The following is a 13586-nucleotide window of genomic DNA, read 5'->3' as shown; positions in this document are numbered from 1 at the left end:
GCTCTCTTGTGGACAGGATGATTCGCTCTCTTGTGGACAAGATGATTCGCTCTCTTGTGGGACAGGACAATTCGCTCTCCTGTGAACAGGACGATTCGCTCTCCTGTGGACAAGATGATTCGCTCTCATGTGGACAAGATGATTCGCTCTCTTGTGAACAAGATGATTCGCTCTCTTGTGGGACAAGATGATTTGCTCTCTTGTGGGACAGGATGATTCGCTCTCTATGTAGTAGGATGATTAATTCTCCTGTGAGGTCTGGATGATGTGTTCTCCATGACGATTGTGTAGCAGGATGATTAGTTCTCCTGCGAGGTCTGGATGAGGTGTTCTCCATGACGATTGTGTAGCAGGATGATTAGTTCTCCTGCGAGGTCTGGATGATGTGTTCTCCAAGACGATTGTGTAGCAGGATGATTAGTTCTCCTGCGAGGTCTGGATGATGTGTTCTCTGTGACGATTGTGTAGCAGGATGATTAGTTCTCCTGCGAGGCCTGGATGATGTGTTCTCCATGACGATTGTGTAGCAGGATGATTAGTTCTCCTGTGAGGCCTGGATGATGTGTTCTCCATGGTGATTGTGTAGCAGGATGATTAGTTCTCCTGTGAGGACAGGATTGATTAAGTTCTCCTGTCGAGGCATCCTACCCATGCAGTCTGGGACTCATGGGAAGTACCTCTCATCTGATCAATGAGCAGGGAAATGAGGATAGGGACCATAGTAGTACTGATGGACGCATCGTTGTATCTACCGTACTCCCTATGCTAGGATGACCTTCATTGATCTGGGATCAATGATACTGGTCTGGGACCAGTGGTAGGAGTTGTACCCACTATGACGCTGACTTCAGGTCGGTTGAGACTGGTCTAGGACCAGTGGTACATACTCTGAGACTAACCTCTGGTCAGTGCAGTACTAGTCTGGGACTAGTGAGAGTGGTACATACTATGATGCTGACTTCGGGTCAGTTGAGACTGGTCTGGGACCAGTGGTACACTCTCTGAGGCTGCGATACTAGTCTGGGACCAGTGGTAGGAGTTGTACCCACTATGAAGCTGACTTCGGGTCGATTAAGACTGGTCTGGGACCAGTGAGAGTGGTACATATTATGATGCTGACTTCGGGTCGGTTGAGACTGGTCTGGGACCAGTGGTACACTCTCTGAGACTGCGATACTGGTCTGGGACCAGTGGTAGGAGTTGTACCCACTATGAACCTGACTTCAGGTCGGTTGAGACTGGTCTGGGACCAGTGGTACACTCTCTAAGACTGCGATACTGGTCTGGGACCAGTGGTAGGAGTGGTACCTACTATGACGCTGACTTTAGATCGGTTGAGACTGGTCTGGGACCAGTGGTACGCACTCTGAGACTGACTTTGAGTCAGTGGAGGATGATACTGGTCTGGGACCAGTGGTAGGAGTTGTACTCACTATGACGTTGACTTCAGGTTGGTTGAGACTGGTCTGGGACCAGTGGTACATACTTTGACACTGACTTTGAGTCAGTATGATACATCCTCGATCATTTCTTCTTCTTCATAATTCAGACAAAAGCAGAGCAGAACAGAACAAAGCAGAGCAGAGCAGATCAGACCAGAGCAGTACAAATCAATACAGGGCAGAACAAGACAAAAGAATAGCAGAACGTAGCAGAGCAGAGTAGTAGAGATCGATACAGGGCAGAAAAAGACAAAGCAGAACAGGCAGAATAGAGCATAGCAGGGCAAGGGTCAGGCTGTACAGGGCAGTGCATTTGATGGATGAATAGTAGCGACCGACAGACAGATTGCAAATGAAGTTCTCCCTAGTTGAGAGGGAGTGTTAAAATTGGCAACTAGGGCCAAACTTCATGTGGGTCATCTTAATCATCGGTGATAATATTTTTATTAGGTTCCCCTCGTGGAGAGGTGTAGGATTGATCTAAAGATAATCTGATTCCAATAAGTATTTATGAAGTTATGAATTTATTTATGTTATGGACAAATTTTCAAGTCGGCCAGCAACTTATGTAAGCTCAGAAGCCCAACAGTCATGTCTATTCAACCTCTACGTTTTAGTATAAATAGAAGAGGACTTCAAGTCATTTCTACACACACTTGGATCTCTTCCTCTCTCTACTTGTCTTTGGGTTTTAGTAGGAGGAGAGATCCTACGGTGAAGTCGATGGTGCCGGTGAAGCCGATGAAGCCGATGATGCCGGTGAAGCCGATGATGCCGATGTCGCTGATGCCGATGATGATGATGATGATGATGTCGGTGAAGCCGATGATGTCGGTGAAGCCGATGATGCCGGTGAAGCCGATGATGCCGGTGAAGCCGGTGATGTCGGTGATGCCGATGATGCCGGTGAAGTTGATGATGCCGGTGAAGCCGATGATGCCGGTGATGCCGGTGATGTCGATGATGTCGGTGAAGCCGATGATGCTGGTGATGGCGATGATGATGATGTTAGTGATGTCGATGATGTCGATGATGCCGATGATGATGACGCCGGTAAAGCCGACAATGTCGGTGAAGCCGGATGCCGGTGAAGCCGATGATGCCGATGAAGCCGATGATGCCAGTGATGTCGATGATGATGATGTCGGTGATGCCGATGATGCCGGTGAAGCCGATGATGTTGGTGATGCCGATGATGATGTTAGTGATGCCGATGATGTCGATGATGATGATGATGTCGGTGAAGCCGACAATGTCAGTGAAGCCGGTGAAGCCAATGATGATGATGCCAGTGAAGTCAATGATGCCAGTGATGCCGATGATGCTGATGTCGGTGAAGCCGATGATTCCAGTGATGCCGATGTCGCTGATCTAGGGTTTGCTGCTGCTGATGTAAATCAGATTTATGTACTATTTCTCTCTGCTGAATTATTGAAGATAAAAGAAGATATGATCAAAGGGTTCCCCATATTGGGGTTTGTCCCTGGCTAGCCACCACATCTTGTGTCTCTTGTCTTGGCTTGTTTTCTGTTGATCATTTAATGTTCTATCTGCACTTTACTTATGTACATGTGATTGCTAATCTGTGGATAATAATAAGAAAGATAAGTAAACTTCTCTAAGCATAGAACATACCATAATTTAACACAGAAGGTCATGGGGCAGCGAAAGGCTCATTTAGAAAAAGCAAGAAACCCAAATATTGCATACATGACAAAACTAATAAAAGTAGAACCATCCACTTTTGAAGAGGTTGTAAATAATCAAGAATGGAAAGATGACATGAATGAAGAGTATCAATCTATAATGAAGAATGGAGTCTGGGAGATCGTACCTAGGTCCGAAGACAACTCTATGGTAACTTCTAAGTGGATCTATAAGATCAAACATGTCGCAGATGGAAGTATAAATAAATATAAGGCAAGATTTGTGGCTAGGGGATTCTCTCAACTAGAAGGCATCGACTACGAAGAGACATTTGCTCCAACAACAAGATATACAACGATTCATTCATTAGTATCTCTAGCAGCATCAATGGGATGGAACATCCACCAAATGGATGTCAAAATTGCTTTTCTAAATGGCACAATAGATGAAGAAGTCTATATAGAGCAACCCTTGGGATTCGAAGTTAAAGATAGGAAGGCATATGTTTGCAGATTGAAGAAAGCATTATATGGCCTCAAGCAAGCACCAAGGGCATGGTATGCTAGAATGGATGCATACTTACAAAGAATAGGCTTCACAAAAAGTTCTGTTGATCTGAACCTTTATATCAAGGTTGTAGATGGAGAACCTGTAATCATTCTTTTGTATGTAGATGATCTTCTCTTGACAGGTGTAGAAGGTCAAATTGAAGAATGTAAGAAGCAACTAGCAGCAGAATTTGAAATGAAGGATCTTGGGCTGATGCATTACTATCTGGGACTAGAATTCTGGCAAGGACCTGACGAAGTTTATTTGGGTCAAGGAAAGTATGTGATCAAGATGCTGAAGAGGTTTGACATTATGGACTGCAAACCTGTGACCACTCCGATGATCACAAACCTTAAGAGACTAAGGAGTTCTAAATCAAGCCCTGTGGATCCCTCCAAGCATAGACAACTTATTGGCTCACTGATGTACTTGGTGAATACTCGACCAAACATATGCTTTGCAGTAAATGTTCTTAGTCAATTCCAAGTGGAGCCGAAGCATGATCATTGGATAGTAGCAAAACATATTCTGAGATATCTGCGAGGAACCATCCACTATTGTTTGAAGTATGTAGAATGAATTATGTCCAACTAATTGGATATACAAATTCTGACTGGGGAGGCAGTGAGCAAGATGGAAGGAGCACTACAGGAGGATGTTTTAGTTTGGGATCCTCCATGGTCTCATGGATGAGCAGAAAGCAAGACACAGTTGCTTTGAGTAGTGTTGAGGTTGAATATGTTGCAGCCTATGAAGTAAGCAAAGAAGCAGTATGGTTGAGGAAGCTATTATTCGACCTGTTTGAAGGACCAATGAACCCTACAGTGATACTTTGTGATAACACCAGTTGGATACATTTGTCTGGCGATCTAGTATTTCATGGAAAGACAAAGCATATAAACAACAAGTATCACTATATTCGAGAGCTAGTACAAAATGGTGTGCTGCAGCTACAGTATATCTCCACTAATGAGCAGGTAGTTGACATATTGACAAAATCACTTTCGAACAAGAAGCTCGTGCCCTTAAGAGACAAACTTGGTTTGGTTGATGTATCCTCCCTAATTGAGAGCGAGAGATAGACACAACATTCTTGTCTTCACTTGGGAAGAAAGAATTGGGTAACCATCTGGCATTCGATAATCGTTGAGAATGTGGTAGGGCATTCAAGACAAGAGTAGTCATGGGCCAATATTCTTTGAGGACTAGCTATCCAAGATTAGAATAGTCCAAAGAAGGTCATACTTGGTGAACACTCAGGTGGAGTATGTACCTTGAGAGACAATGATGATGGTGTCTATAAATCATTGGTTTCACCAGCATTGTGCTCTGATCTTGTGGAGAGATAGAGTTGTTAGTCAAGGCCTTGCTATGTGAAAATGCTAGTTAATATGATGCTAGACAAATGGGGTACCAATCCAACTCTTTTTATGAGATCTCTTCAGATTTAGAATGACCATGTACCTCTTATGAATACCTCCCTAGTCAAGAGGGAGCGTTGAAAAAAATGTGTAACTAGGTTCAGTCTTCATAAGTATGAAATGTATTCTTGTAAAATATAAAATGAAAATGAATTATTATTATTGGAGCATGGGTTTCATGCTCAAGTTCTTTTATTTTATAGGTCAAGCACCCATTGAGTGCTTCTAGGGTTTGTCCTAGGCAATGTTACTTGGGAGCGGGAGCGAAAGCGGGGAGCAGGAGCGACATTTTCAAAAGCTCCCGGTTTGGGAGCGAATCCCAAAGCAATTTTTTAAAAATATATATATATTTTATATTTTTTAATTTTTGATACATATATGTCAACAAAAACATGTAGAATGATGAATTAGATATTAAAAAAAACAAACAAACAAACAAACAAGCAAACAAACAACAAACAAACAAACAAAAATTGATCATTGAACCATATCACATCCATCATCTAGAAGTTATAATCTTCATCAACCATGTCCACAAGTTAGTAAAATACATATTACAAGTGCAACATGTTGAGTCTCGTGAATCATGATTCATCAAATTCAATCTTAAAGTTTCAACTTCAAGCTTTCAAAATTGAAAATTCAATATACAACATTTATCATCATTGATCACCAAAGTTGTACTTGTAAGCTAAGTTTAACCATTACAAGAAATAATATCCTAAATATTTCTAAGTCCTAACTTCTAACTGTTAACATGAAATGAAATGTTATAAAATGAAACATGAATAATGAAATTAAATGAAACAACTTTAGTCTTTCGCGAAGCATCATTTCATAATTCACAATCATTACCAATGAGTTATAATTGCCAACTTCAAACTTCAAATTTTCATTGTCACAGTCATATATTGTTTACAAAAAATATCATTATGATATGAAAGAGTCAAGAGTCAAGAGTCAAGGACTCAAGACTCAACAGTTATGAAAACTAATAGAAACTAGAAAAGACAAGTAAACTGTAAATCTACATGTGGCCCTTGCCATGAGAGTCTCCAGGAGTATAAGCAGGTCGTGGTGGTCTTCTAGGAGTCTCCCGCATAGACCGATGACCAGAACTAGAAGGCACATGCCCTCCACGTGAGGGTGTAGATGGAGGTGGCGACAACAAAGGAACAAGACTCGGACCTCGAGCATTGCTACTGGATGGTGGAGGTGGAGGTGGCATGGCTGCTGCAGCTGCAACTGCTTCATCTTCATCCCTTATAAGTTCCTAATCCAATTCTTCAAGATGCACTATACCATCCTCCAAATTGTCATCCTCTGGGTGATTGTCCCAAATTTTATATGTGGGATCCTCATAAACCCGATCACAGTAATGACTCAACAACCTCAAGTTGTAGTGCACATAAACCAAGCTTTCTGCTCGGTTTTCATTGAGTCTGTTTCTTTTCACATTGTGTATGAAGCTATAGGTGCTCCAACACCTCTCTGAAGAAGAAGTATTCACAACCTGTGATAGAACTTTTTTTGCCAATTTTGGCAAAATTCCATGGCCGTCATATGTTTCCCACCATGTGAGAGCATCAAATCTGTCTCTATCTTCCATTGCATGGAAGGTACCAAACAAACCAGTGCCACTGAAGTATTTGCCTATTTCAAGGCGCACAGCTGCACATTCCTCCCTGTTAGGTATCAACTTTTCTAATGCTTGCAAATATCCACTAGTTACCTCTGCATCTAAATGGGGTTTGGTCCTAATCCCGCCCCCTGGAGCAGGTTGGCCCAACCAAGATGTAGAGTAGTATTTTGGCGTAAGGATATACACCAAGCAATGTAGTGGAAGATTAAGTTTATTCCATCGTTCACACACACAATCGTGAATCAGTTTGTACAAGTCGGGATCTCTGTTATGAACAATATCTTTTATTTGCCCCAACATGGTATCCATTTGTTCATACACTCGCCAATCACTAGTTTGTCTATATCTGCAAACCGAATCATGTGATAAATGGGCTTGGTGAAATCCAATACTTGCCTCACACTTGTCCAAAACTGACCATCAAGAGCGGCCTCCTCCACCAATTCAAAACCTTGCCTGTCAGTTGCATTTGTAGCCCTTTCCTTTAATACCTGCCAATGTGGACTTGATACCATGCTAGCCAATGACTCTCTTACCTTCAAAAGGCGCCTGAAGGTGAGGTAATAGCTACCAAATCTGGTCTTCGCAATCTTCAACAACTCCAATCTCGAGTGACTGCGGAAAAGGCCATGGATATTGCTATGATTTGTAATAAATTTTATCATTTGTTTGCCTTTCTTGTACAAATCACCAATCCATTTGTATTGTGCATTTTTGTTCTTGACAACATCATCCATCAGAAGGTTCAATGTGTGAACCAAATATCCAGACCAAAATATGTTGGGGTATTTATCCTCAATAATTGCTCCCGTTGCCTTACAATTAGGAGCATTATCAGTGATGACTTGGATGACATTGTATGGCCCAATACGGTCAATTGTTTCAAGTAATGCTTCTGCAATGTTGATGACGGTCCTGAACTTGTCTGAGTAATCATGTGCAATTAGAAAGATGGCACCACTAACAGACACAGCAAGAACACTTATCAATGGCTTGCCTTTTATATTTGTCCATCCATCAGATACAATGGACACCCCATGGTCAGTCCAAGTACTTGTCATTCTATTCAAAGAATGTGATTTTTTGCTTTTTCATGATCAAGTCCAACGGTTCTTGCCTTGTCATACCCAGGGCTCTTGTATCCTTTAGGGGCATCATTTATGGCAGAAACCATTTTGTACCAATAAGGTGAGCGAAGAACATTGAATGGTATCCCACATGCATAGAGAAACCTGTAAACCTTTGAATCCACATCATTCCTACACCCCTCATCAAGGAAATCCGATATGGTTCTACGCCTTAAAGCTGATGACCCTATGCCTCCATATCCACTGCCTTGGGAGCATGCTGAAGGAGTTCTTTGTGCTTGTGATTGTGAGCTTTGTTCAAACAAACCCCTTGATTTTTTTGATTTGTATTGGGCTTCTTCCTCTTCCCTTATGTATTTGGCTCTATCCATTGCTGACACCGCTGGACAAGTTTTGATTCCTATTTGTTTGTCTCCATCCCATGGCCTTTTCCCGCAGAGGTGTTTTCTGGCACGGGTGTATGAACCTGTGTAATCATTGTTGCAATGGGGGCAATGAAATTTAGTGGTTCCACCCCCTCTCCCTGCTTCAGGCCTGTTAACATATTTCCACAATGGGGTTTGGTCTTGTTTAGTTTTTTGAGAGTCATGTTCACCCTCCTCCAGCTCCTCACCGGGGTTTTCATCAAATCCACTTTCTCCAGCTTCTTCATCCCCCTCTTCATTTTGGCCCCTCCGTTTCCTACTCTCCAGCACCATAATAACCATAAAAGGGACCAAGAAGAGGAAAATGCCAAGAAATATAGCCAGGTCCATGATGTTTGATATTTGTAGGCTTTTGAATCTGCAAATTAATTTAATTTATTTAGATTAATTAATTTAATTTAGATTCATAATTTTTTTACTAAATAAAGTTAATAAACTAAATTAAACTAACTAAATTACTACCTAACTAAATTAAACTAACTAAACTAACTAAATTACTAAGTTACTTACCTCTTTGCAGGCTTGCTCCTTGCTCCTCGGCGCTTGCTCCTCGCTTCTCCTCGCTCCTTTGCTCTTGCTCTCCAGCTTCTACTCAACTCATTCAAGTGATAATGAAATTTTTTTTGCCCCATTGTGTTTTTAAAACATAAAAAAAAATTAAAATTTGAATTTTTTTTGGCGTCCGCGATTTTTTTTCCACCATATCGCTCCCGAGCTGTAATTTTCGCTCCAGGAGCGACGAGAGCGACGCTCCCAATATCGCTCTTGATTTTGGTAGGGAGCGGAAATTTTTTTATCAGGAGCGCGCTCCCGAGCCGCTCCCGCCCTGAGCTCGGATTGGGAGCGGGTTCGAAGGGGGGGGAGCGCTCCCCCGCAACTCTAGCCCTAGGTCTAAGAGTCATTGTCATATATTGAAGACCCCAATGGGCATAGCGTATCTTGTAAAGAAAAATTAATTGTCTTTAACGTGTCGAAATTCCCTCCAAGATCAAGTCAGCCAAAGTGAAGAGCCACATCTACCCCTTAAAGAGGCCTACATAAAGAGAGGAACTCGTCCTCCAAAGGATCACTCACTCATCTCTCATTCTATGCAAAGAAGAGGTCGAAGAAGAGGACGAAGAAGAGGTCGAGGGAAGTCGAAGTGTTTGGGCTAGTTCGATCTTGGAAGGAAGAGAGCAAAGAAGTCAAGCGAAGGTCACTTAGGGTATCTCTCTAGCCCTAAGTCTCAAAAAAAGGCAAGCGAAGGGAAGAAGAGGCTCTAAAGAAGAAGATCAAAGTCTTCTAGTGTGGCAGCAATAGTGGCCGCAGTGGCGGCAGTTGTCGGGCAGACCAAATTTCAAATCTGCAGTAGGAGGTCGAAGTTCTTACAGCAGGAGGCCAAGTTAGTGGTTGATCTTGATCTTAGAGGGTATATGTTAAGTCACAAGGTCATGGTATTCGTCAATTGAAGGATTTATAAGAAGAGGAGATTTAAGGGTTTTCCCCTCAACATGAGGGGTTTTGGCCTTGGCTTGTAGCCTATATACTGTGTCATTGTTCTTATTGTTTTGGTAGTTGTTTGATGTATCTCACATTATAATAAGGAACAAAGCTAATAAGGAAAAAGGAAACACAAACGATTATCAAGTTGAAGAGAATTAACATATTAATTGCTATATTGAATTCTCAACACATATGGTGTATTTAGGGGCATGTCATGTCTTCATCATGTGGACATGAGATTTGTGGTAGCTACAACATGAGAAAACAAGTGCACTAGGTTGGGAATTCGATTCATCTTCAATGACATTGGTTTGAGTTTGTGTCATCAGTGGTAATGTGTTCAATTGGTTGCATGAAGACATTGTGTTGGTTATATGGTAAGGAAAAGTCGTAAAAGACCAACCTCGTGCAACATTTAGCGAATTGTTCATTGTAACCTTGGTTGAGGATGGCATTTTGGATAGTGTTGCAAGTAGGCCATCGGGAGCTTTCATTGTTAACCAGGTTTAAGATTAAAAAAGGACTTAAGTTGAGTGTATTTCATGTTATGTTGTGCATGGTCTATGTTTTTTAGTGATGCAATGTTTTGAGGTAGTATCTAAACTTATATGGAGTTGACATTATTGAATGGAAATCTTGGCTAGGGAGTGCTCCTTGAATGTTTAATGGTTGCACACTTAGGTAGGTGTTGGAACCTTTCCAAGAGATGTTTTTGTTGAGTTGTTATGGGAGAAAATGGTGAACACGCTCCTTTTACATTGGTTCAGGTTTGACATGTTTCTGGAGTAGGCATGGTCAAGGTCATTGAAAAGGTTAAGAGAGTTAGGTAGAGGATCATTAGGACAAGGAGTCTTGACGGATGAGAACAAAAGCAAAGGCAACCCTTTGCTTGAAAAAGGAAGAGTTAATAGGAACTCCCTAGTATAGTCAGCAAAATTGTAGGTGTGAATGTGTCCTAAGGAAGGAGGGAAAACAAATGGTTACACGAAAAAGGCAATATGGCTACTCGCCAACCAAGAGGATGAGAAACTAGGAAAATAAGAAGGGAGCTAAACCTAGACAAAAGGGCCAACGCACAACCAAATAGGGCTAGGTAAGATAGGAATATTGTACTTAGTAGGTTGGAGTTGCCCTCTAGTTTTGGGGCTAACTAGGAAAACAAGACAAGGGAATAGTTATGCCACTTTGATAATGAAACCGAGGGTTATGGGTCATTGATTTGTGTATATTACTAGGTGAAATATGGATAATAAGAAGAGTAAACTAGACAATGAAAGTGAAATGTTGAAAATAAACTAATTCTAATGACTCCTTTGCTTTAAAATGGAATAAAGATATGAAAACAAAATTAAAAATGCTTCCTAAACGGGTGAAAACCCTTAACTAACCTAATCTAATCTGACTAGGGAAGTGACTTGGGCTTAGTGAAGAAAACAAACAATGGACAACAAAAGGAGTTTATAATGCACATACCTAAGTCTTCCTCGATGAAAACAAGGATATCCAATCCCCAATACATAGAAAGAAACTAGGGAAACAGACAAGCCCCCAACACACAAAAGATCTATTCTCATAGTGCACAAAATGCATGTGACCCATACACCCTCAATAATGAAGGCTACCTACTTTTTCATGTGTTGTGTTGAAACTTCCTTTTGAGGTACAGATGAAGGTTGACCAAAGTGCGAAGCAATAAAGCCAAAAAACCATAAGATGCAAGTAACTGATCCACAAAAGAGAGATTCAAACCAAGAAGGAGGGTACATCGATAGTAGCAACCTCCAATAGGTGAAAGGTTGATGGAGATGGAAGCCCATGAGCATCAAAAGATAGGAGATTAGACCCTCGATAGAGAGAAAGAGAACAGTATAAACAGATTTGGAAATACTTGGATGGCATGACGGGTTGTCACAAACAAATAGGAAGTCGTACTCTTTCCTTAATGGTCACACCATGGGTTTTCACTTTTCAAACTGTAAGTATTTGGGGCCAACTATAGGCATACCAGGGAGTAGGATTCTTAATTTTGCAAGCCTGTGCAAGCAGTGAGTCACAAGCACAATAAACTCAAGGCACAATAACGCCGTTCTGTGTGCAAGGCCCAGAAATAGTGCAGCCAACTAGAGAGAGACCCAAACAACGGAGCCAAGTGATTCACTAAGCCAGATATTCCACCAAGTGTAAAAAGACCAACAATTAGGCTAGGGGTAACCTACCATGTTGCCAAACATCAAATCGGAGGCCACAGTCATATGTTTGGACTATGAGATGAAATGGAGGACCTTTGCGTTTTCCTATGGTGGATTTTGGGCAAGCGAAAGAGCAAATTCCATCCACTAAATGGGAAAACCACTGTGCTGGATAAATAGGTAAATTGAAATACAACATATATACTTATACTTGTTTATTCCATAAACAAACAATCCAATCTATGATATCTAGACTATTATGAAGTTATATAAATACTAAATCTCAGCTTTGGTAAATGTGGGATTCAAATCAAGAATGAAATGACAGTTTAGTGGTAGCCTTTTAAAACAAGCCCAGAGGCCAGTGTCCTTTTTCTGATGAACATGCCAAATACTAGGGAAACCTGAGTTTCTTTACAATTAAAGATGGAACGGTTAGTTTCCTACATCTCTACAACCCCTTGGGCTGGGTCTAGTATTGACAATAAATCTGACTATACAAACAAAAGTTGGGCAACCCAAGCTTCCAGTGGCTGCAAGACACATTTATATAAATTTGGGCATTTACCCTCCACGAAACTAACTTATCTCCCATGTGAAAACAGGGGAGCAAAAGAACCAAAGCCAGTAACGTCATGAGCAATTTTTGTAGCCTAAAATCAAATCCTGTTTGAAGATGGGGAGAGGACGAATATAATCCGAGTGCCGGGGAAACTGAAAAAGGAAGAATAAGGGGAAAAACTCAAAATTTTAAAAAGCACCCGACCATATAAAAAAAATCGGCTACTAAAAATAACAACAAAAAATATCAGGGGAACGAATCAACTTACAAGAGAGGCATGGCGGACGAGAGAAGGGTGATATGCAGAAGGTGAATGGCCGATGCTAACACAGTGGCGCAGGGCGGTGCCTTGAGGATTAGGCGGTCGCTCGGCGATGAATTTTTGTTGATCGGTATCTGCCTCGGCGTCCGCGTCGGAAGTGGGCTTCAGCTCTTCCTGCTGCTCCCCAACCAGAGTCTTGTCGGTGTCAACGATCATTTCTGTTACCACAGCAATTACCGCTCAATCAATCACTGTCACACTTCTGAACGCATGAATGCCTTCAGCTTACCAAGCTGTTCTGTTCTGCTCTGGTTCACTCACAGTTCGGCCTGTCGGTTATATCCCGGTTTTCTTGCACCTCTTCGCTCGCTCTTCTCCTGATTGATTGAGGTGTCTGCCGCTCAGTTCAATTCGATTATCGTTTCTCCTCCATTCTGCCGTTTATTTAATTCGCATTGCGGTGGGAGCCGTTTATTTATTTTCCGTTTGGGGTGCTTTGAATTTTTTGCTATTTTTAGAGTGTAATGTTGCGTGCAGATTTGATTTCCTCGTGGGAGACCGATTCTTCAGCGAGCCGTCGTTTAAAACAATATTTGCTTTTGCTTTTCATGGCAGTCACCGGACTCGCATCCCGATTACCCTTTCCACACATCTCATTCATTTTTTAGCAACCGTTGCGTCACTTAAAACAATGAAACATAGAATCTGCAAGTTAAAAGGGAAGCCACCTACTTCAAACAATGCCCCCATATAACCTACCAGTTAAAAGGGAAAAAGTAATTATATTAATTTCCAATTCAAAATATTAAATCAATATATCATTAGTTTATTTTAACTTCCTAATCATCCAATATCAATCAAAATGCATTAAATCTAT

The 13586-nt window shown here is 41.5% G+C and overlaps 1 protein-coding gene across 2 annotated transcripts in view; it reads right to left on the bottom strand.

Moving 5' to 3' along the window:
- The window catches only part of LOC149142385 (putative protein phosphatase 2C 57), a 129935-nt gene extending 116573 nt beyond the window's left edge, over positions 1-13362 (bottom strand). Inside the window, exons 1-2 of one of the 2 annotated variants that reach the window (XM_089453291.1) lie at positions 13031-13362; positions 12716-12927 (exon numbers count right to left, since the gene is read on the bottom strand). In XM_089453291.1, coding sequence (XP_089309417.1) covers positions 12716-12925 — 210 coding nt within the window. In that variant the 5' untranslated portion in view covers positions 12926-12927; positions 13031-13362. Of the gene's footprint in view, positions 1-12715 lie in introns of both variants that reach the window. The other variant, XM_089453290.1, reaches the window with a different exon arrangement.
- Positions 13363-13586: the final 224 nt, after the last annotated feature.

This window comes from Pinus tabuliformis, chromosome X, assembly GCF_031772625.1.
Source record: "Pinus tabuliformis cultivar Carrire ecotype Pingquan chromosome X, CPIR1, whole genome shotgun sequence".
In the NCBI taxonomy this organism is placed as follows: Eukaryota; Viridiplantae; Streptophyta; class Pinopsida; order Pinales; family Pinaceae; genus Pinus; species Pinus tabuliformis.
This window is presented reverse-complemented; position numbering and strand designations above follow the sequence as displayed.